At 35.5% G+C, this 25,878-nt stretch overlaps 3 protein-coding genes across 4 annotated transcripts; 2 read left to right on the plus strand and 1 right to left on the minus strand.

The window, feature by feature from the left end:
* Positions 1-1,309: 1,309 nt before the first annotated feature.
* LOC147276757 (alpha-amylase-like) lies at positions 1,310-3,884 on the plus strand. Of its 2 annotated transcripts, XM_086253725.1 has the most exons (4): positions 1,355-1,514; positions 1,594-1,726; positions 2,091-2,875; positions 3,360-3,884. In XM_086253725.1, exons 1-4 carry the CDS (start codon positions 1,428-1,430, stop codon positions 3,612-3,614), a joined length of 1,260 nt encoding a protein of 419 aa, XP_086109851.1. In that variant the 5' UTR covers positions 1,355-1,427; the 3' UTR covers positions 3,615-3,884. The 2 variants fall into 2 exon arrangements, with proteins under 2 accessions (XP_086109852.1, XP_086109851.1); XM_086253726.1 differs by lacking the exon at positions 1,594-1,726 and having other exon boundaries at positions 1,310-1,514.
* Positions 3,885-8,978: 5,094 nt separating this feature from the next.
* Positions 8,979-10,153, plus strand: RRTF1 (redox responsive transcription factor 1). The gene has a single exon (XM_086253481.1). The coding sequence runs from the start codon at positions 9,054-9,056 to the stop codon at positions 9,858-9,860; it is 807 nt and encodes a 268-aa protein (XP_086109607.1). The 5' UTR covers positions 8,979-9,053; the 3' UTR covers positions 9,861-10,153.
* A 6,609-nt stretch (positions 10,154-16,762) lies between these two features.
* Positions 16,763-18,387, minus strand: LOC147276759 (putative F-box/LRR-repeat protein At4g00320). The gene is made up of 2 exons (XM_086255556.1): positions 17,230-18,387; positions 16,763-16,954 (listed from the first exon to the last, which is right to left on the minus strand). The coding sequence occupies exons 1-2, from the start codon at positions 18,385-18,387 to the stop codon at positions 16,763-16,765; spliced, it is 1,350 nt and encodes a 449-aa protein (XP_086111682.1).
* Between the last annotated feature and the right edge of the window lie 7,491 nt (positions 18,388-25,878).

Consider the following 25,878-nt stretch of genomic DNA (forward strand, 5'->3'; position numbering starts at 1 on the left):
TACGGAATGCTTTATTTAGCCGAGGTCCTTTTTTTTTTTTGGCCACTATTTAGCCGAGGTCTTTGAGATATGAAGTATGGCATTGTGTTTGAGGCTGTGGTACTTACCATTTTTAGAAAAAAAAATTGTTCAAAAGGGGGTTCTTCTGATTGAGGGCATCAATGATCCAAAGGCAATACCTTAAAATTGTTGCTTCCACAGCTTAGATGTGTATACTTTTCTTTCTTTTTCTTTTTGCAGAAAGATGTGTATAATTTCAATAGGGTGAACTACATGTGTGTATTTTTTTTTTTTTTTTTTTTTTGCGATGGTTATTCTGGGTTAATTTTTGTTTTTTGTTTTCTTTTATAAGAGAGGGAAAAAAAAATGAGAAAGACAGGAAATGAAAGAAACTGTTTTCTTGTTTTTTTTTTTTTTTTTTTTTTTTATTTTAAAAGTGTGTGCTGCTTAGCTTGTTGGTGTGATTATTTGATCATATTACCCAATAAAGTGAAGAGACAATGGACGTGACCATGCATCGTTAGGAAATTGTTGCTGTTTTCCATTTTATTACGATGTTTTATATTTTCTTATCAGAATTTAGTCGGTAATCGCTAGCTAGTTTAGTTTGGCATGAAACAATAAGTTCACCTAACCTAGACTAGTTAATACTTAATATGGGTTTTGTAAAGATCTCTCAAGAACTTTTGGAAGAACTTGGGTGGGATGGTCTTACCACGTTCCACGCTGACGTAGTAGGACCAACCGCTTATAAGAAGGCACATATATGCTTTCCTTGCTTAGTGCTTAGAAAGTTTGAGGACTAGCAATTAAAATGTTAATAGTAGAACGTTTTGCACACGGCAGAGTTGTGTCTTTTACAATACCATTCAACTCTCCTTATCCAATCGAACTGTTAAGCATTCTCATGCATGCCAATGTATGTGTTAAAATAGCAGACGACGCAGCCAATTGCGGTTAAACTTCACCAACTAGGAGACAAAACTTGGCCAATGCTTCACTTCACCAAGACCTCAAGAATAACCGTTTCTTGGTCGTTCTAGTATATTGAGATTTTATTGTCTTGAAATGTGCGTGAGAGTAAAAAAACATTGTGAGTTCATAACACTTTTTATGTGTGCGGTGAAAGAATTAAAGTTCTTGTATCAGTAACCCGCTGATATTGCAGAATAACTAAAGAATAAGAAAAATATTGGGACTACTAGACCATATCACAATCACATTTTGGCACTTTTAGTACGTCTTTAATGGTCCATGTTTCACATTCAACCCAAATAACTGTCATATCTTGACTTACCAAAAGAGTCACATTTTCACACCTCCTATGGTCATCTTGTTGGATAATATATTAGCATGCAGTGATGAAATAGTCCATTCACAGAACAATTTAAGCCCAAACCAGCAGGTTTCATTACAAGGGAGGAGACATGAATGCTCCAACAGTTTCTCTCATCTTTTTCCTACTCTCTATCACTCTCCTACCCAACTTGATTGCTTCCCAGATCTTGTTTCAGGTATTTGTACATAACTCTCTCTCTCTCTCTCTCTCTCTCTGAATTCTTTCTAACTTATTTTTGGGGGGCTAATGATCAGGGGTTCAATTGGGAATCATCGAAGAAGGAAGGTGGTTGGTACAACTTATTGAAAAAGTCCATTCCTGAACTAGCTAGTTCTGGAATTACACATGTTTGGCTTCCTCCACCTTCTCAATCTGCTTCACCTGATGGTATTTACCTCCTCAAATAACTCTTTTTGTTTTTGGGTCGAAGACCTCCACAAATCACTCTTATATATTGAACTTTCTTAGTACTCCAAACCAGAATTTAATTAAAATAAAATTGTTGAGCTAGAAGTTGTTAAGTTGACTCCTAAATATGAGGAATTTTGTTATGAGCATGAGAAAGGTGAGTCATTAATTCGCAAGATTTTAATAGCTGCTTTACAATTGAGACTCACATTTCTCATGCTTATGTATGCTCACGCTTCTCTTCTCCTGAATACTATATTTTGTGTCAATGTTGAAAGCAGAGTGTTTAGCTATTAGCATCAGTTGCATGACTATCATATGACAATTCTTCCCTTTTTCTAAGGATACTTGCCCGGAAGGCTCTATGATCTCAATGCATCAAAATATGGAAACCAAGATGAATTGAAGACACTGATAAGTGCCTTCCATGACAATGGGATACAGTGCATAGCAGATATAGTTATAAACCACAGAACTGCTGAGAACAAAGATGAGAGAGGAATATGGTGCATCTTCGAAGGAGGAACCCCTGATGATCGCCTTGATTGGGGGCCTTCTTATATTTGCCGCGACGACACACAGTACTCTGATGGCAAGGGGAACCCTGACACTGGATTAAACTACAGCGCTGCTCCTGACATTGATCACACAAACACAACGGTCCAGAAAGAGCTCTCGGATTGGATGAATTGGCTAAAGACCGAAATTGGGTTCAGTGGGTGGCGATTTGATTTTGTCAGGGGATATGCTCCAGAATATACCAAGTTATATGTGACAAACACAAGGCCTAGTTTCTCAGTAGGGGAGTTTTGGAATTCGCTTTCTTTTGGAAATGAGGACGCCCATCGACGAGAGCTCGTTGGGTGGGTAGAGGGTGCTGGAGGAGATGTTACTGCATTTGATTTTACTACTAAAGGGATACTTCAGGCTGCAGTCCAAGGGGAACTGTGGCGGATGAAGGACTCGAATGGAGGGCCTCCGGGAATGATTGGCTTATTGCCAGGAAAGAGTGTAACTTTCATAGACAATCATGACACAGGTTCCACACAGAAACTGTGGCCATTTCCATCAGATAAAGTCATGCAGGGATATGTCTACATTCTCACTCATCCAGGGATCCCATCAATTGTAAGTTTTTAGAATTTGATTTACCTTCTCTCAAGTTAAATTGGCATCTTCATAAGTGCTTCACTAATGCTCTTTTAGCCGACTAGCTATAATATGAGATTCAGGAGGTCTTGGAGTTCTCATCATGGTATTTATTAGAGGAGAAATTTTCTTTTCCAAGACATTATGACATGAGATGTTGTCGGATTATCAATCTTGGACCATTAATTAGGTAGGTTCTTGCTAAAATGCATGATCCAAATTCACAGTCTGACAACATAACATAATGGATTGCATTAGAGCAAAAAACTATTTGAACAGAACAGGTTTTTTGACTTCCCAAAGTCTAGAAGAAAACTCCCCATGAACTTGATTTCCAAGATGACTTGAATACGAAATGATGTGAACTGCGTAGCATTTGAGTTCTTGCTATTGCTTTAGTGAAACTAGTTATGATTACTTATTGTCCATTCTCAAAATTGTTCATCTGATTATGTTGTAACAGTTTTATGACCACTTCTTTGACTGGGGACTGAAAGAGGAGATCTCTAAACTCATTGCAATTAGATCCAGGAATGGGATCAAACCCAACAGCGCCGTGCGTATTCTAGCATCCGAGGCAGATCTCTATGTAGCTGCAGTAGATGAGAAAATCATAGCCAAGATTGGTCCAAGGTACGACATCGGGGACCTTGTGCCTTCAACCTTCACACTTGCAGCTTCCGGAAGTGATTACGCCGTGTGGGAGAAAAAAGCATGATCAGGATCTTGCTGTATTGCAAGTGTGTTATATGATGCTTAGTTAGTATGGTTACAATGGAATAAAGCAATTAAAAGAGTAGTCTTGCACGCTTTGCTTATTCATAGTTGCAAGGCAAAGAGAGTCTGTTATGTTATGTGTAAGCTAATATTGCAAAAATCAAGGGATCTATAGGCTATGCTAGTTTAATTGTTATGAGACCTCATTTTGTACTAGAGATATAGGCCTTGTAACCCAATTAAGAAGACGAACACTATTTTGAAGGTCTAATTTGACATCCCAAGTCACATGTTGATCCCTCATAAGTCACTTTCAGCTCAAGTTGCAGCTGAGGGTAGTCCAACACAAGTTATAAGTTCGCATTTTTATATGCTCCTGCTAGCATCATATACTTTGCTCTTCATAAAAGGATTGGAATTGGAAAGTACATGTTATGTGACAAGCGCATATCAACCACACACCCGATAGAAATAGGATGTAAGATTTATGTTCGTGTTGGGATTGTGTAGCTCGATATAAGTTATGAGTGTGAATAAAGTTTATATTAACATTAACATTTACCAAACACGAATTAGCTGCTTTAATTGTGAGCCACCTCACAATTGTAATACAAAGCTGATTTTCCATGTTTACCAAACACACAATAATCAACGATGTATAAGTGGGTAGTCTACTATTAATAGCACCAAGAATTTTGAAGAAAAAATCCCACACATTATGTCTACTAAAAAAATAATAAAAAAAAAAAAATTGGGCCCATTTTCCCTTCTTCAATGCCTAGTCCAGTCCATCTCAAACAATTTTTGGGCCCATTAACTGTACCTTACAACAAAGATGAGAACATGCTGATTTTTAAAGTGCTGCTAGTGGATGTTGTGTTTAGATGCTGTGATTCCATTTCCACGGAGGGAGACATGAGACATGGAATTTGATGTGAGGCTGAGGTTTGCACTTTTCCGACACCATTCACATTCAGTCGACAAGCCACCAAAGAAAGGACATCTTCTCTTTCGAGTGCGATCCAGGCTCAATTCAATTGTTGGCCTTTGTCACATACATTAAAACAAACAAAACGTGTATCTTTCAATTGGCTGATCATCACTTTTTTTTTTTTTTAATATATTTGGGCAACGATCCAACTTGCCCACAAGTCCACAACTAAATTTGAAGATGTCAAGGACGGAGCCAACTTTGTAGGTGTGGATAGGATATAGACCCAGAGCTCTCTAAAGGGCTTCATTCCTGATGTTTTCTAATAGTAATGGATTAGTGACGAGGCGGATGCAGTGGTGGAGACTACGTTTCTCAGGGATTGCTTGATATTCTATTCGAAAAGTATTTTTAAATATTAATTTAATCCTTCTTTCATTCATATTTATAACTAGAGTAAGTAATGTTGTTGGGACTTTTCCAACCATATGAAAGGGACCATATGAGGCATCAGTTGATTTGTATATACCATCTTCATTAACACTTAAATTGAGATTAACAGATCAATTAACACCTTATATAGTCAGTCGTATAGTCAGTTAGGAAGGTCTCATTACTCTTATAACTAATGAAAACAAAAAACAGATTTTGAAAAGAATACCAAACCACCCCTTAATTTGTCTGATGTAAGATTAACTTCATTCACACAATTCAAACAAAACACTCGTTGGACAAAGGACATGATTTAAGTAGAGTGTTGTTTTAAGGATAATTCACTCATTCTTTTGGCCTCTAGTGAGATATTCTTGAATGTGTCTCACAAAATTGATGTTAGAGGAGGGAAGTTTCAAGTTTTGTTTTTTTTGGGCTCCATATTTGGACTGTTTGGTCAAGTATTTGGACGGAACTGTACTTTCAACCTTTGTCTTTGCATTTCCAGCTGGTGTTCAGATTGAGTGCGAGGGGTCCTTTTCAACCAAATCCATTCAGCATTAAACGTCCGGTAGTACAAGTTTAGTCCACCAATCACAGCTTCACAAGTTGGCATATTTTTGTAAAATATAGGTTGACTGTAACCTAGTGTCAACAAATACAATTTTGGAATGGAGCTTAATTACTTATTAATCCTTGCTTCATTTATTGTTGGCAAAAAGAATAAAAAAAAAACAAAAAAAAGCTTGCTTTATCCATGGAGATGTTCTGACCGCAGGAACTTGCTGGTATGGGTGTGCAAAAATACCGAAAAATTGAGTTTTGAATTGAATCAAACCGATTCAGGCTTTTTTTTTTTTTTTTCCTCGAATATCAAACCAAATCAATCCGAATTTTGTAATTTGGTTTTGGTTTTCAATATGAAAATTTTTTGTCTTAATCAAACCGAACCACCACTGATAATATATATTAATTTTTATATATTAATTATTTTATATATAATTTTAATACCTATTAATTATAGAGTAAACTAAATTCTCTATTATAGTTTATATATGTTTGTAATTTTGTATATGTTTATTATAGTTTATACTATATGATTTTAATACCTATTAATTATAGAGTAAACCAAATTTCCTATTATAGTATATATATGTTTTTAAACTATAGAAAGGTAAGAACTTGTCACTTGTTCATTATGTTGGTTGTTTTGTTTTTTATGTTGTGTAACTGGTTAGAACTTGTCACTTATTTGTTTGTATTGAAGTTTGTCAGAATTTGTGTAACTTGTGTTTAGATTTCTGAAAAGTGCTTAGATTGTCAAAATGAGCCTGTATATAGCTATATGAAGTGTGCAAAATGAGTCTTTAGCTAGCCTAATTAGGCTTGAAAAATGGGCCATTATCCAAAAAACTCACAAAGTTGAACTTAATATTTTGGCCCAATTGTTCTCTGGTTTCCGGATAACCAAACCATCCGAACCAATATTCACGGTTAACCAAACCAGTCGGATTGGGCTAGGCTTGGTTTGGTTTGGTTTTGGTTCTCAGATTGTCCATTTCGAAAATATTAGTTTGGTTACGATTATTATTTTGTGGTTTAATTTTTCGAATCATGCACACCCCTACTTGCTGGAATACTAAAGACTGAGCCAAGACTAATGATATGGACAACCGTGTTTTAATGTTGAAACCGTTTCGGGTAAAACGGTTGCACACATCATTATTGTTTTTTTTTTAATGTCAAACACATCATTATTGTTTGCAACGAATTAAATGTGAATTTTTTTCTTTTTTGAAAAATTAGCAATGTAATATTTGTTGCAACCAAAATTACATATAATTATTGTTTGTAGAATCTACATAATTCATTCAATATACTTTTAGGCCATCTACTATGGCCTGAAAAATTGATACCCAAAGTAAAAAATGTATCACTATCACGTTTGGACCATGTACTATGGCTCGGTAAACTAATTACCAAAGCCAAAAATGGGTATCTCTATCACGTTTATGAGTTAGAAAATTCATCCCCGTAGATGTTGGATACTCAAACTAAAACTCAAAATTGGGTTTAAGTGATACCCATATTGACTAGTCCCACCCACGTTAGTGTTGAATTCCGAAGAGAAAAATATAAAAGGTGGCCGAGTGCAAAAGAATTATAAAAAATTATTGTAAGTATACTTTTTAGTGCTCATACGACCCCTTGGGTCGAGTGCCGAAGAAGAGAGTTACATATAGAAATAAAGATATCGAGAGGAGAAAAACCGAAAAGGTCATGTGATAGCAATAAGAGTGGGGAGAAGCTAAAATATCGATAAAATGAAAATTTATATGAGTTAATTATCTAATTTTGGAGAGTCATTTAAATTAAAACCATATAGGAATTTAGATTTGTACTTAAATCCAATTTGAAGGCTAAGGTCTAAAAAATGGACTTTTTGAAAATTTTAACTCATATTATCTCTTAAAATTAAGATAATTAATATGAATTAATATTAAAAATTATGAAAGATAATATCCGTTAGGACATTTTTTATTTTTTATTTTTTAATTAAAACATGCAAGATTATCTAGTTTTTATGTTTTATAATTTAAAATAATAAAAGATAATATCCGTTTAAATTATACAAATATAAAAAAAATGCATTAACCCATAAAATTGAAAATAATCAAATACATAAAAAAAAAGTATATATAAGTACATTTCAATTGTATCAATACCTAGGTTTATATATATATATATATACAGGCTCCTTCTATTGAGATATACCTCAACTTATTTATATTGAGGTATACTCTATTGGGGCCCACACGAGTCGTTTTGTGTCGATCCGAATCGTTCAATTTTTACATCTCCATTGATAGATCATCCTTGTAAAAAATTAGCCAAATCGGAAATCATTTGTCTATCTAACTTTGATCAAATAAATGGACGAACCAAATATTTTCGATGAAACCGTTCATTTGTTTGATCAAAATTATTTGAAATTGGAGGTAAACTTGAGGTACTAAAATGCAGTATGCCCTTAAAAATATATTGGAAATGACATATTTAGTGATTAATATAAGAGCAAATTACAATTTACATCATTGAGATTTGAGGTGTTTCATAATTTACACTCTATAGTTTCAATTTTTTTAATTTAGTATCTAACATTTTAATTTACTTACAATTAACTATTGTCATATTTCTCACTATTTAATTATATATTAATTGATGACTTGACAGTTGTGGATCCCAAATTTTTGCCAACATGTAAGGCCGAATGACCTTTCTGCATATGTATCGATATAAATTTTGGGAGATCGTTCAAAAACAAAAATTCATATCAAACTGCTTAAGTACTTCTTATGGGGCAGTTTAGAAGGTTGTTTGGCCTACAAGTCAATAAAAGATAGAGCCTGCAACTGAAACATCATCAATTAACGTATAATTAAACAGTTAGACATATGATATTAGTTAATTATAAGTAAATCAAAACGTTATATATTAAATTAAAAAAATTAAAATAATAAGGTACAAATTGTGAAACTCTTCCGAATCTTCCGGGTGTTAATTGTACTCTCATGTGAAAATCTGAAACCCTCAAGTACTCACCGGTAGACTAGGATTTTTCCGACTCTCATGATGACGTAAATGATGTCGTATTGCAATACCTTCTCCGTCCATTGGCCAGCTGGCAGTTTATGGAAGACGAAGGTTAAGACCTCTTGGTCCACAGTGGAACTTGTCCCACTTCAGAGAGCCTCACGTGTCACATCTTCAGATAAAAGCTAAGGTTCACGTCACCTTCTTCGTTCATTCGATATGGGCGCGTCAGCGCGTGTGAGTTGTATCCACCTTTGCACAACCCGAAGAGACAGTCAGACGCACACAGACAAAAAGATACACACAAGATTACTCACGTGCCCTTCCCCAACAACGTGTGCGAAAGGTGTTGACAACTGTCTGCAGGTCACTCCCAAACCGTATATAAACGCCCACACTCGGCAAAAGCCTTTGACTCGAAGCAAACCAAATTTCAAAGCCTTTCCCAGCAGCTAACAACAACAACACCACAAGAAGACCAAAATGCGCAGCAGCAACTCCTCCATGAAGCGACCCAAACTCATCGGAGCCCCGCCCACCCCATTGGCCCAACACCCGCCTCACCGCCTCACCCACGACCAAGAAATCGCGGTTATCGTCTCCGCCCTTCGAAACGTAGTCTCCGGCACCGCCACCGGCACGTCAGTAATGGACCTTAATTCGCTCCTACCCTCAATAAATTGCGCCACCACTTCCTCTCCCAGCGCCAACAGCGGGGACCTCTTGCCACCGTCCGATTTGGACACCTGCCACGTGTGCAAGATCAAGGGCTGTCTGGGGTGCAACTTTTTCCCGCCACCCCAAGAGGAAAAGAACAACAAGAAGCTTGGCCCCAAGAAGAGGGTGAAGAAGAATTTCAGGGGAGTGAGGCAGCGGCCGTGGGGAAAATGGGCCGCGGAAATCCGCGACCCAAGACGGGCCACCCGGGTCTGGCTTGGCACGTTCAACACGGCCGAGGACGCGGCCCGGGCCTATGATAAGGCGGCGATTGAGTTTCGCGGGCCCAGAGCGAAGCTCAATTTTCCGTTTCCGGCCGACACCACATTGTTGACCCAACAAGTTTCGGGGCAACCCGCACAGACCCAGCAGCAGCAGGTTGTTGCAGAGCAAACAAGTAACAGCGGGCTTTCGATGGAAATCGAAACCACGTCGGATATTGGGAGGGAGAATGACTTCTGGGAAACGATGGGAGAGGACGAATTTCAACAGTGGATGATAATGATGGATTTTAATGCCGAACATTCGTCGGATTCGGGTACTGCATCAGCTGGGAATGCTCTTAGTGCTTGACAAATTTCAGCCATAATTATGCAAAATGCGTAATTTTTTAGATACCATTGTATCTTGTACGTGACTGTTTGACTGAGTGAGGCAAGCAGTTCATTTGTTCTTTCCTTTTTTGGCAGGGGAGTTCATTTGTTCTTTGATTACTTAACATTAATGTGAATATGTTTTTATGAGAAAATCACATTTTTATGTTTTACAACTTCGTGGTTTTCAAAGACATTATGTTATTTCAAACGTCCAATTAACTGTTAATAAATATTTCTTCGTTCATCAAATAATATAAAATTATTTACTTATTTAAATTTTACTAATTTTTGAATAATAACATATTAACACGTTTATCCAACTAGCGCGATATTGAATTTTCTTGGGACGGACTCAGGTGTGAGTGGGGTCCACACGTAGGGATGTCATTGTTGGATATGGTTATGGAATAAGGAATGAACAATATTAATGAGCATGTGCGCTTATAATATTTTGAAGACCCTACTAGATGGTAGATACTGCCCCGTGCACCAAGCTGTAAGCATTAAGCCACTTATAATAGTGATACAACATGTGCGCTTTGCTTATACGGACAATCAACTGGGCTCATGTTTTACATGTTTTAAATAATCACGTGTTAATTGGAACTGAACTAAATTAATGGATTATCCAAAACGAAGGAAAACCATAACTTTTTTTTTTTTTTTCTGCTAATTTTTTTATTTATTTAATTTTATTATTGGAGTCAAATAGATATGCTAAGAATTTTTTTAGGCTATTCTTTTGAATAATTGATGGCACCGAATAATTATTGAATATGCTCTTACTCGGGAATGTTGCCGCTAAGATGAGTAGAGTCATATAGTTTGACAATTTAACTTTGAATAGCACATGATTAACCCTGTTAATCCCCCTTAATTTCTAAATGTATAATTGTGATTCAGTATCAATTAGTTTGTGATTTAGTGATATAAAAATTTTCACAATATTAGAAATATCTCAAGTTTGAATCTTTTTTTCCTTAGATAAAAAACAAAAATTGTGGTTCACTAACCAATTTTATTTGGTTGATGAATTCCCTCTTTATAATTAACCACATGATTATTATTTGTTGCTCCTCTAGGCAGCTGCTGCCTAGAGAAGGGGGGAGGAGAAGGCCGCGGAGAATGAGTACCCGACTCCCTCCCACATGTTCACTTCATTTCTTATTTTTTAGTTTGAAGTATTAGAAAATAAAATATAATTGTTTAGAATTGAATTTAGTATATTTTTAAATGTGGTTGACTGTTAAGAAATTAAAAACTTTATAATGCTAACATTCTGAAATTGGTGCCTAGAGATAACTTTCGAGTGTCTATAAAATTATCCAAAAACAAAGTATGGGGCTGCAACAGGACGAATCAAGTACAACTTAGAGGCGGACAAACTTATTGAGAAACCGCTAAAGCCAGCCGAATCAAATTGGATGATTCGATTTAGACCAATTTTTTCTCTTATTTTTCAAGTTTTAGTCTAATAACTGAATCAGATTGGCCAGCCAGTTTGACCCTCGACTTCAAAACTCCACGTTTGACTGAATCAAACCGATCAACATGATTTTTTATTATTATTTTTTTAAAAAGTCATCTCACAACATATCACCCTCTAACCCTAATAGCTAGGGCTGAAAATGGGTCGGGTCAGGTCTATATCGGCCAAACAACAAACCCACACGACCAACCGACTTTGGCTATTTCCTAAAACCAACCTGACTGTTATGGGTCGGTTGATGGTTGGGCAACCGACTATGTCGGTTGAGTCGGCCATTGGTTGAATAACCCACTGCTCTCTCTTGAAAATATGAAAACATAACATATTTAAAAGAAAAAGAAAAAAAAGATTATTGAGCACATATTTACACATTTATCACTCACATAGTCACATACCAACTCAATAACAACTTGCATATTTTTTACAAAGGCCCTGTGGTGATTTTCTATTTCAATCCATATATGATATATACCAAGTTTGGTATCGCTGATTAAAAATGTTATAAAATTTGTAAATATACAAAATTTAGTTATGTGAGTAATAATTTGAACTCAAATCGATGCTATTATTTTACTATCAATTTTTCTTTTGACTTATAATCACCGTATTACAAGGATATTGTACAAGAAGAATCTTTTACTTCTAAGTATTTTATCGAAAGAGTCTCTAATGAAGGAGCCATTCAACACAAGGAGTCATTCAATTCAAAATCCATTTTTTGAGATGTTTGAGATTAGACAATGGTGAAGAGCACGTTTTTCTAAAAAAATTTGGAAACATGACAACCGACATCATAACAACAAATTCGAAAGGGAAGTCAATATTTAATTAGTATTGAAACTAATAGTAGAAATTGGAGTAAGATTTTTAACATTTGTGTTTTAGTATATATCTTAGAAATATAACTCTTGAGTGGTGCTCAAATCTTCATTGAGAAGTCACAAACTCTTTCGATTAGTGTGCTCAAATTCCCCTTCGTGCTCTAATCATCTCAGCTAGGACTTGAATCTCCTCAAGTAGCGCTCGCATCTTCCTTGACTAGTGCTCAGATATGAAATAGTGAACAAATTTGACTAATTTTCAAAATTTCTCAACAACAGAAAATATATAAATTGAAAAGTGATTAGCATCTATGGAGCATGCATATATATAGATACCTCAGTATAGGTTTATTGTTTGGGAGAAACCAAATTTTTAAAGATATATAGTATCCGAGATTAGGAAATTGTTTCGATGACCACTTGAAGGTGGGCCCCTGTTAATGTCCAAAAGTAGGAGTGTAGCCTGTGGAGCTTTCATAGAAACGTTGGCCTTCAAATACAAGTTGTCTACACCAAAGCCTTTTTGAGGCATTAAATCGAGCATTTTGGCAATACAGTAGGAAGAATATGAATAGATATGATCAATTTTGTTTGAGGGGCCGATATCCACTGTAAGCTTGAAAATATGAAAGATTTAAAAGAAAAGAAAAAAAAAAAAAAAGATGATTCTTGAGAACGTATTTTAAACATTTATCACTCACATACCAATCTAATAACAACTTGCATATGTTTTACAAAGGCCCCTTGGTGATGTTCTATTTCAATCAATAACTACCAAGTTTAGTGAAAATGTTATAAAATTTGGAAAACTACAAAATTTAATTATGTGAGTAATAATAATATTAAGGGTATGTTGATTAGAGGGTACTAACAACCAAAGAATAAAATTTCGGATTTCGAGGAAATTTCGATGGAAATTTCGACAGAAATTTCGAAGATTTTTAAATTTCGACAAAAATTTCGAAGATTTTTAAATTTCAACAAAAATTAGATGGAAATGACAGAAATTATTATCAAAATACGGAAATTTTGAAGGAAACTTTATCATATGTTTATTTAACATATTATCTACTAAATTGATAAAAAATATTAAAGAAACCAAATTATATAGTAGGTTTTATGTAATATAAGATGAATATAATGCACGCTGGAGACAAATATTATTAAATAAAATTAGTGTAATAAATATATGAAATTAGTATATTATTTATACTCTATAATCTGTACACTAATTAAACTCTATATATTTTATAATCTATATTTTATATTATTTAGGATATGGTATATGATATTAGGATTTAGGCCCTTTAGGGTATTTTAAATTATTTTTTATATAAAAATATATTAGAGTTTACTAGTTTATGGTTTAAAAACAACTAAACGAAACTCCAAAACGGCCAAACGAAACCCCAAACCATTTTTTTTCTTTACAATAGCCCAAAAACCGCAAACCCCAATCAACCCTAAACCTTTTAATTTTTTGCTCTTTTTTATTTTTTTTTATTTTATTTTTTTTTCTTCTTTTTCTTTCTTTCCTTTTTTTTTCTTTTTTTTTGTCTTCTTTTTCTTTCCTTCCTTTCCTTTCCTTTCTTTTCCCCCGATATTCCAGCGCAACACTCATCCACTGCACTATTTTTTCTTCCTTTCCTTTCTTCATCCTCTCTCTCTCTGTGCATCTCCAATCCAGACAACAACCCACCCTCACCTCTTTCTCCCTCCTCTCTTTCTCCCTCACCTCCCCCTGACGTTGCCCCCTGCCATCGCCCCATGCAGTCGCCTCTCTCTCCCCCCTGCCGCCGCCTAGCCACCACCCCCTTTTTCTCCCTCGATCTCCCCCCTGCCGCCCTCTGCCACCGCTCCATTGTTCTCCAAAAACCTAGCATTCTAAAACCCAAAACCAGATTCACCACCGAAAATTTTGGCGAAATTTCGAGGATTTCGACAATTTCGGCGAAATTATGTCAAAAATTTAATAAATATGGGTTTCGATTTCAACACCCCTAAAAATCAAAATTTAACACCCTGCTAACAACATATATATTTAATAAAAACACTCAAAGCCCATTCATAACTTGCAGACCACATTCTAAAAATGATCGGGATCTGTGCCCTATAAAAAACAAAAAAAGACACACAAAAAACAACATAATTCCAACCATAGATCCCATTCATAAGTTGCAGATCACCTTCATAAATGGTCATGATCACCTCATAATCTTTCAAAAAATAAGTTGTAATTGGAAAAAATTCAACTGAAACTACAACTGCAACTGCAGCAGACAAACTTTGCAAACACAGAAATATATGTTGAAATTGAAATTTCCAACTCAACTACATAAAAATCATTACTCAAAAAGCTAATGATACTAAACAATGCAATACGATGTTCCAACAAAATAAACATTTTAAAAAGCAATGCAATAAGATGTTTCATACAAGAACATATCTATCCCATTTAAAAAATTGAAATTTCCAAACCAACTACCTCAAAATCATTCCTCAAAAACTTCATTGTAGTAAAACAACCACCTAAAATATGAAATTACTTAATATCTTTAACAACAATGCAACCTAGAATATTCTAAAACCACTAAATCTCCATTTCGATAAAAAAAAAAAAAAACTCAACTAGATGAAATCTGTAACTCAAATTAATGCAATCTGAAAAATATAAACTAATTGGAGAAATCTGTAGCTTTAACTTCATCTCACATTTCCATCAACCAATTATAGCAGAATAAATGACCAAGCATCACAGCCTCTCCACCATAGGGTACAACGAGAAAATTTCATGCCTTCCATTACTCTACAAAGAAAAAACAAAACAATGAATAGAAATAAAAAGAACAAAAACTAACTGAAACTACACTAAAATCAATTGAATTCAGTAGAAACTAATATCATGCATATAAAATGAATTGAATTTAACAGAAACCGAACCAAACTGCACCTACATAACTAACATTAAAAAGTAATCAAAATCATGCAGATTAAAAAAATAATGAATACAATAAAATAAAAAGTCCAAACTATAAAATCTTACTCCAGTAGAAACATGATATTGAAGAAATCTAGGCACTCATATCCAAGACCCTTATAAACTAGTATGCAATACCTCACATTGTCTATGTGAGATCTTTCTCTCAACAACACAACCCCACACCTGTGGCTATTAGGCCTAACACATGGCCGGATATCCTGGTATGATACTATATATGAATAAATCTAGACATTCATTCTGAAATCAATTGGCAATATGAGGAGTACGTAGTCCAATACCCTTATAAACCAGTATGTAAGGCCTCACATTTTCAGTATAAGATCTTTCTCTCAACATGCCCCCGTAGTTGTGGCCATTGGGCCTAACCTCTGATACTATGAAGATATCTAAGCATCCATTCTAAAATAAAAACCAATTGGAGATAAAAGGAGTAGCTAAAGACCTTTACAAACTACTATGCAAAGCCCCGCATTTTCATTGTGAGATCTGTCTATCAATAGATACCACTAAAAACAAATCACAAATAAAAGATCCAAATATTTTTAAAACTTTAAAACATCACAAACATGTAGAAATATCAAACAAAGTGCATCACATAATTCCAAAAACAATCAAAAGACTTACAATTTTAAATCATTAAATAGCATAAATTGATATGAAAATAGTATCAAAACTACAAACAGTATAGCTAAAAAAAAATCAAAATACAGTAAAATACCTAATTGCAAGGAAGATAAAGCTTCAAATTGGAAAAAGTAGAAATTAATCACCAAAATAGCCAATACAAGAAATCGATTATAGAACTCGATCTTTAAATGGAATAAAGTAAACGAAGCGCAAAATAAACCTTGATTTACATGAATGAGCAACACAAAGCGCGAAACATTACTAAATCTGAATATGCATATTGCAACACAAAAATCAAAATCAAACAAATCAATACCTATAAATCAATAAATCGAATCAGAAACAAAATTGAGAAAAACCAATTAATTAAGCATCAAATTGAAGCAAAACAAGATGTTTGATTGATGAAAAACAACATTGAAATCCATATCGCAAAGAAGAAATTAAAAGCAGAGAAGAAAATCTCAAAATTAGTAGCAATAAATCAATAAATTAAAACTACAAAAGAAATTGAGAACAAAAATTAAGTGTCAAATCAAAGCAAAACAAATTTGTAACTATAGTGATTGATGAACAACAACATTGAAAACCATATCGCGAAGAAGAAATCGAGAGCAGAAAATAAAACCACCAAACTGAGCCAAACAAACCAAATGAAAAAAACCACCACTTTCAGAAATTAAATACGTTCAAAACCAAAAATCTAAAAAGCTATGAAAGGGAAAAATCATAAAAGAAAATTTCTTAAGAAAGGCAACCAAGAAACTAGACATGCTCACTAACTTAATTGATTCTTAATTTATTAATCTTCTTATTAAATTTTTTGAATAGGTGTATATATGTTATATAGTATGTTTGTGAGTCACCTACATATATTGCTTATAAAAATGTTTGTTTTTTTTTATACTTATAATCACCTTATTACAAGGATCGATATTGTACTAGAAATCTTTGGCTTCTAAGTATTCTATCGATAGCGTCTCTAACGAAGGCGCCATCCAACACAAGGAGTCCTTTAATCCAGAATCCCTTTCCTTTGCAGGAGAAGTCAATATGAATACATTGAGATGTTTGAGTTCAGGCAATGGTACTACAGAGCACCTCTTTCTGAAATTTTTTGGAAACATGAAAACCTGCATGCACCATAACAACAAATCAAAAGGGAAGTCAATATTTAAGTATTGAAATTACTTGTACAAATTGTAGTAAAATAACAAATTGTTTTGAAATCTAGTCAAAATTTGAACCATTTAAAGATGTTTAACTTTTGTGTTTTAGTGTCTTAAAAATATAACTTTTGAGAGGTGCTCGAACCGGCCTTCTCAAAAAGTCACACCGGCCCTTTATAACCAAAAAATTTACAAATTGAAAAGTGGTTAGAATCTATGGAGCATGTATAAATAAATACCTCAGGATTAAAAATATATAGCTTGATTGTTTGGGAAGAACCAAAATTTTGAAGATAGTCTCTGAGATTAGGGAAGTGTTTGGAATCTTTCGATGACCACTTGAAGGTGGGGCTGCCGTCCAAAAGTAGGAGTGTAGTCTTTGGAGCTTTCATAGAAACGTTGGCCTTCAAATAACCACTAAAATCAAAGGACTCCACCTTTGGAGCATGAATTGTGGCCTCCACACTAGCTTGTAGACATCCATACAATTGTAAGTATTTCAGGTGCTCACCATGGACGTTGATGTATTTCAAGCTGCGGCAATCGAACAAGGTTATACTATCGAGGTGGCGATGTTTCGAAATGAATGTAAAAGATCCAAGACTCATTGCATCAATTAGAATGTATCGAGATCTGCATTCCTTTACTTCCAAAGACACGAGACTCGAACTAAAAATTTTAAGCTCACGAAATGCACATGAAGTTAGTGACAAACACTCCAAGAAAGGGCAGCCCGAAATTAATTTGGAGAGAGCCCAGTCACGCAAACGCACATCTTTCAAGGACAAAGTTTTCAGAGAAGGGAGGCTTAGACAATGATTGGTACTAATATCGTTCATTCTGACGTACTCCAAACTGAGAGTGGTTATAAATTTTGCAGCTAAAATGTTATGCGGCAACTTGTAGTATCCGCTCCAAGATCTAGTGGTTGGAGGGAAGCTGAGATCCAACACTTTGACGCTTCGCTCAAGTGCAAAACGCAACCACTTGTCTACGCGAATATTCCCTCCAGTAAACAACATTCGTAGTTTGAACTTGTCCAAGAACTTATCTTTCTCGCGGCGCTTCATCCACGCTTTCACGAAGTTGAAGAAGTTTGTGCGCTGGGGTTTGATGAGTCTGCCCGTGTCATCGCAGGGGTCTCCCTCGTCGAGATCTAGTGCAGGGATCGAAAAGCACACGTCTGCCCATTGCTTCGAAACAGTGCTGGCACGGAAGGCGACCTTTGTAGGAACTTGGAGGAGGATTTTGTTGATCACAAGCTCGGGAAAGTTGTTGTCATTGCCCGCAGGGTTGGGGTTCTCATCTTGTTTGGTTTTTTCTTTGTGGCTTTGAAGCTTTTTATTTGGTTTTGGGTGTTTTGGGAGGCTGCTGCGCCTTTTTCTCTTCCCAGCCATTGTGAGGAAGGTAGCAGCTGGGAGTGTTGAATGGTGAGGGAAGAAAGAATCCTTATATCCTCCAATTCTTCGAATTTGGAAGTTTCCCTTTTATTGTTTAATTTGTTGTGTGGGTTGGTAGACCGTAGATGGTAGTGATAGTTTATGTAAGAGGTTAATCTTTTTTTTGTTACTTCCGCTTAAAACATGAAAAACTAAAAACATTTGTGCGTAATATAATATATATATATATACACTATAATTTCATCTAACGCTCTAATTTCTCTCCCATCCCTTTGTATTTGTTCACCATACCTATTAAATGTAATAATACGAATATTTCTGTTATTTTTATTTGTTTAATTCTTAAAAAAAAAAAAAAAAAATTATCTTCCCCTTTTCCTCCTTGCAATGCCCAATCCCTATATTTTTTATGTTTAAATGAGTTATTTGATGATTATATGTTTTCATGTTTTCTGGATTTATACTTAAATGTTCTTCTTCAAAATCGTTATCGGTGACAATTTTTAGAAGGAAAATGTTAGGTTTTTGCATCATTATGTTCGGCTTTTGGAAAGTAAATAAATTTTGGATTTATAAAATTTTGTGCAGTGAACCAGGAAGTGCGGTCTTGGTTCATTGCATGGTACGCAATCTAGAATTTCTTCATTGTCAAAACATAGATTTCCTTCCTTTGAATCGTTATCAATGACAATTCTAAGGAGGAAAATGTTAGGATTTGCATCGTTGGGTTTTTGGAAAGTGAATAAAGTCAGGATCTATACAATTTTATGCACTGAACTAGGAAGTGCGGTCTTGGTTCATTGCATAATACGCAAACCTAGAATTTCTTCGCTGTCAAATTAAACTTAGATTTTCTTCCTTCGAATCGTTCGGTAACAATTCTAAGGCAAAAAATGTTAGGTTTTTGCATTAGTATGTTCAATTTTTGGAAAGTTAAGGGTTTAGGTTCTAGATTTATAAAATTATGTGCAGTGAACCCAGAAGTGCGGTCTTGGTTCATTGTATGAAACACAAACTTAGAATTTCTTCGTTGTCAATACTTAAATTTTTTTACTCATAATCTGATATGATGGTTGCTGCTCTATTGACAACAAAAACACGATGTACTATGTAGGTGGTGTAATGTGTTAGAAATATTGGGATCGAGTAAAGGTGTAGAAGGGGCCGGCTTTTAAGTTGCGCGCCCTATATACAGCTAAGAGCCTAAGACCAAGGCCCAGCACGGCCCACAGCTCGCGGCGTGCTTGTGTCGTGCCTTAAACTGAATGACTCTCATGCTTTTTTGTATGTTTTTAGAGTAGAAAACTAGCTAATCTTATGATTTTTTTTTCTTATAATTATATGTTAACATTTTTTCTGGAAAAATTGAATTTCCTAGTTGAAAAGCTCTTAAAAAATGAAAAAAAAAAAAACAATATTAGACGAGTCGTGCCAAGTTTGGTCCCATTTCATTTTCATTTTCGTACTCGTGCTCGTGCTCGTGCTCGTGCCATACTTGTCCCATGTCGTGCTCGTACCGTGCCATGTGATGGTCTAAAATTCCATCCTAGTCTGGCTCATTAATTTACTCATGTGGTGTGTTTGAATCGTGTCGTGCGAGTGCTGACTCGGCCCATTTCACCCCTCTAGGATCAAGTCGGGGCCTACCTAAGTCCAAGGCTGTACTTTGGACCTTCTTTAGAGAAAATGCGTCATTTAAATTAAAAGTCTTCCATACAACTTAATAGCCAACTAATCTTTATGGTCACACACAATGTTCTTTGAGGTCTCCACTACAAGAAAAATGGTCTAACTTGACGCTTTAATTTTTAGTTGATGTTTAATTTAGCAAAAACCATCAACTTTTCCTCTCAACTTTTACGGTTTTTAAAAACTGGCAACTATATCCCCTCAGCTTTGACGCTTTTAAAAAAAGTCAGCTATATGCTAACTTTTTCTGATGTTTATATTGGGGATTTTTTTTTTTCTCTTAACTAAAGTCGTTGTAAACTTGTACGTACTCTTGTTTTATTTATTATTATTATTATTATTATTATTATTATTTTTTGTATTTATGTTTGATAAGCGTTTGAATTTCTGATATAGGGCATGCTATTTGAATTTCTAATTTATATTTGAGCATTGCAACTGGGTTAATTTGTGATTGTCCATGCTGTGTTCATTGAGGAGATTCTATATAATTGGTTTTTCCTTAAGCTTAACTAAATCGATCTTCTCATAATTTTTTAGGTACCCCGCCTTGAATTTCTCTCTCAATCTCCCCATTGTTTTGGTAGACAGAACAATAGTGTGATGGAAATGTAGAAATTGTGAGACTGTAAGCTTAGAAGGTAAATTCTCTTCTTTTTTTTCTTTTAATTACTTTAAATTTTGACTTGTCTTACTTTTCCCCCAAATTTGCATATGGGTGTATTGGGCTGATATTTTTCTCTCAAAATTTGTCAGAAAATATCTAATCCTCTCTGATTTCCATGTTGGTTTTCATTGTCCCAACTCCCAATGTCTACAACATACTATGGAAACCAAGCCTGTCAGCCTCCCTCTATACTTCAACAAGCCTCTATATCAGAATCTAAACTGTTTCCATAGTATGACATTGGTACCCTTTTTCCATCCATCTGAAATGATTTGGAAGGCCTGCTAAGATTATCTTGCAAAGGTTCGAGTACTTGTTTGGATAATTTCTCACTCGAGTCATGCGAGGGTCAGTACTTGTGATAATTAACATTCAATGTAGGAGGTCATACATGAGTCTTTCATAATCTTGGTGCATGGAAAAAGATCGAGTGGAACTTAGATTGTAGAATCTGCTCTTTGGAGAGGCGAGAGTGAGTTGGGTGGTTCCGGCCTCTTATGTAACATTATATGATTCTTGACATTTGAACATATATTTGAACATAAATCGACTAAAGTTCTTTGCAATCTTCTGATGCAGGTTTCTAATTTCATTTTGGAAATGTGCAAGGTAGGACTAATTAACCATAAAAAAACTGAGATCGAGCATCACTATTATTAATTCAAGCTAGCTTCTTTAATTTGCATCTATTCAAAGACCTGTCTTTGAATGGAAACATAATCGATCAGCTTGCAATTATATATACTTCAAACTAATTGGTCACTTGCACTTGCAAGTCGATCAGTTTTTTATGTACATATGCATGCACTGGATCAATTTCTATATATATATATATATATATATATATATATATATATGGGACTGAATTTATTATAGATGTAAATATGTTTATTTGTTTTGAATGCCTAGCTACAGATCTAGTGATACCTTTAGTGCTTTATTTTCTTGCACTTGCTCTAGTGATACCTGTGCTCAAGAATCATCTGTTATTGGGTTGCAACTACCACAATTTTGGCCAAAGGCCTCCAATGAAGGCAACTAAAGTTGGGGGGGTGCCAATTGCTAATGTGGGTGTTCACTTATAATTAACATTAGTGGTCACATTATTATGTCAGATATGAACAGTGAATTCATATCCAACCTTTGCTTCTGATTAGTTGATTAATCAGTGGCAACCCAGTAATTTAAAGTAAAAAAAGGGGTCAAATAATTTAGGGACTAAAAAAGGGAGTTAAAAAATGCGTGGGTTGAGTTGTCTAGTTGCTGCTAGTTGCTAAACCAAAATACTGGGGTTCCCTTGTGGCAGCATCTCTTTCTTCCCACCCCCAAACCAAACGGGATCCAGCATCGGTGGATGTCAATGGTCACGCCAGAAAGTGTCGATCGGTTCAAATCCCCAAATTAAGGGGTTGCTCCTCCTCCAGTCACCATCGGAAAGTGGGTTCTCTTTGGGTTGGTTATTGCCAAATAACTGGGGTTCCATCCTACCACTGATGTTGTGCATAGGTGGGGGAAATTCATGGGTTTTTTTGCTTCTATGGTTACAGTGATTCATGGCTGTGCTGACAAGTGGGAAACCCCTTTTACAAATCAGGTACAATAGCAACTTGAAAACCCCTTTTACAAGTGGTCAGTCAATGAGACAAATTTAAAAAGCCATCTCCCGCCCATGCTCAATATTTTCCCTCCTTCTAATGGCGCCTAGTAGGTTGGAATCACAGTTACCCATGACTGACTTGATAAGGTGTCAACTACTTGTGGCTGCTGACAGGCTTCAAGGGATATTATATACAGTAAGGAAATCCTCCATAAAGTGTTTAAGATATTTAGCAGAGCATTCACAATGCTGCAGTGAAGCAGGTAGACCTACTGCTACACTCAAGAGACTTTGCAGAGAGAATATCATCTGCATCTACTGCTCTACTGCTCTACACATTGGTACTGAGGAGAGCCAGCCATTAAGTGCAGATCCAAGCTAAGCAAGAGATGGAAAAAGCACACTTTGATTTATGGATAGATCAGAAAAGAGATCAAAGCCCGAAAGCACCTAGTGAGCTCAGATTTTGACTGGGAAACCAACTGTATTTGGTTAAACCAGAGAAAAGAGCAGGTAGCGCATGAGTTCTCAATGATCAAGTAATGAAATCTTCCTTTGTCGACCTGAAGCTGAAGTGAAGGAGGGAATGGAGCTAGAAATCATCCTGGCTTTTGTGAATAGGTTGTGAAGCTTTACATTGTAAGGTATGACATATTCCCTGCACTTATGACATATTCTGAAGATTAATTGATTGTATGCCTTCAATAATTTGTCTTTGCTCTAGAATATATTAAGAAGCAACACATTAGAAAAAAAAACTCAAAGATATAAGAAGTTTAATTAATCTCCCTAAGCAATATATATATATATATATAAGGAGAAAAAGCTTCAGATCACCAAGTTAGGCATATTTGGCTCAAGAAAGGAAAAGAAAAAAAACAGAGAGCCAAAATTATGAGGGAAGAAGGTCCGGACCTTACACTGGAGGACCGGACCTCTAGTGAAGGTAGCAGCAGTGAAATGGAATTTGCACGAAGGAAGGTCCGGACGTTGCTTGGGAGAACCTGACCTCCATAGACGACGCAGCTTGAAATGGAGATTTCATGCAGGGAGGTCCAGACCTCTCTTTGGAAGACCAGACCTCCGGCCAGCAGGGAAAATTATACTTGAGCTCTATTTTCACTAGGTGAGGTTCTAGAGGACCGGACCTTAATGGGGCGGTCTGGTCTTCATTCTTCAAAACCTTTTCTTGTCCTACATCACTTTTTTTCATAATAGAAATCCTATTTGGCAGTGATCTAGAGCAATATCGGGTTGAATTGGAGAGGATTGCAATGGTAAACACTCAAGAGATATTGAACATTCAAAGGCAGCAGTCCCACATGGATTTCAACTTGAATGGGAGGCTTACCACAGCTGTAGACAACTACTTCAGGGGCAACATTGGCACAAGCACTGGCAACACTCCATACTTGGCACCCCCACTGCCCCCAGTTCAGACTGGCACAAATTCCTTCCACCTTCCACAGATGACAGGTGTGATTACACCATTTTCTAGAGCAGGACTGGCTGGTCCCCAACAATTGGCGCAACAGCATGTTAGGAATGACATGGGAGCAGAGGATGATGCTGTGGGAGATGCAGGCGCTTCAAGAAGCGGGGTTGGAAGGTCACAACACAACTGATCGACATAGCAAAAGAAATCATGGCTGCCAGTAAGAATACTTTTTGTTGTTTTGAGTAATATACTGCCGGTATTTTGAACAGCTTTTGTCATAGAACTATAAACTTGGTGGGTTATATTATGGTTTAGACTATGATATATATCACCAAGTTTGGAAGTGTGGATATTCTGTTGGGATCATATGACTAAGTGTTGCGCAGCTAGTGATTATGCTTTTGTTGTTTTTGGTATCTAAGTTTCATTCTGTTTTAGAAATTGTGAAAAGTATGGGGTAATTAATTAGAATGGTTGTAACTATGCACTTGAACCACTACTTGAATTAAACATGCAATTTCAATGTATATAGCAAGTCGTATTTGCATCAATGAAGAAAGGCTGTGTGGGTTCAGCTGTGTAACTTGAGTTGTCAATTATTTGGTTTTTTATTTTTCTGATATGGCATTGAGGTTCTGCTACATACCCCTCCTATTAATGGGATTTCTGGACTGAAAGTTAAGCATGCTTGCTCCAATATTAGTGTAGGCTTTCCACATTTTATGAATAATATGGTGTAACAACAATTGCAAGCATCTAGAACTGAAAAATGCATATTCGGACTGTTGCAAATGAAAGATTAATTGGACACTGCAGTACATTCAATCCCACTGCAGCAATCGTTTTGGTGGGAAAATGCATTCTCAATCTCATATAAATAGTCACCAAAGTTCTTGCATGGTGGAGGATATTTAATTTCTGAAACCAAATCAGAAACTAATACCAATAAGGTGGGAGTGCAGTAAGCAATGGTTGTTATTAGTGAGCATTCATACCCACTGTTAACAAGATAGTAGAAGAAACCATGGCATGACATTAATTAATAATATCAATCCTCCACCAATTTAGCAACCCCAATAGAGATGGTGAACAAGTGAAACCCACTAACTGCAGCATTGGTGAGGACCGGACCTGTCAGACTGACACTGCAGGTTTTGGCAGAAGCTTCCACCATGCTTACATGTGGGTGGCCTTAACTCTCTTGCCACCCCAACACCAACCTCCAACATGATATATAGTGACTGCAGTGTGGCAAGAGACATTACAAACTAACAAAAGTGGCAGTTGCCTCTATGCCTACCAAAAAAAATTGGTTGCCTTTGCTTGTTTTTCTTTGACTGAATTGGTATGGTGCATCTGCAAGTTGTTATTAAGTCATGATATCTTTATTAACTATTTTATAGTTGAATCGACCAATCCATTTTCAACTTATTGGTTCTCTATGTCATGAGCAAATACATGAAATTATTATTATTATTATTATTTTTTAAATTATTGACGGCAAAGAAACATCAAGAAAGAGATCAAAATCGTCAATAACTCATGAATAGGAGTTCTAATACCTATCGACACACTAACACTTGATAGGTTTGATGGGTTACAACCATCAACTAAAGTTTTATTAACCGTCAAGTAAAGATTAACTTGATATTTATTAAGCGTCAATGATCGAAAAACCTTACTTGAAAAATTGAACTTAATTAGTTGTTTGGACAAATTAATAGGAAATTTTTTGTTGACGGGTCAATATCCAACGTACACATGAAAACATAACATATGTAAAAGAAAAGAAAAGAAAAGAAAAGAAAAGAAAAAAGATGATTCTTGAGCACAGGTTTACAAATTTATCACTCACATACCAACTCAATAGCAACTTGCATATATATGTTTTTACAAAGGCCTCAACTTGTATAACAACTCAATAACAACTTGGTGATATTCTAATATTTATTTCAGTCCTTAACTACCAAGTTTGGCATTAATGCTGATTAGAAATGTTATAAAATTTGTAAATCCCAATTTATGTGAGTAATAATATGAATTCAAATCAATGTTAATATTCTACGATCGATGTTTTTGTGACTTATAATTACCTTA

Source organism: Dryas octopetala, chromosome 8 (assembly GCF_963921425.1).
Source record: "Dryas octopetala chromosome 8, drDryOcto1.1, whole genome shotgun sequence".
NCBI lineage: Eukaryota > Viridiplantae > Streptophyta > Magnoliopsida > Rosales > Rosaceae > Dryas > Dryas octopetala.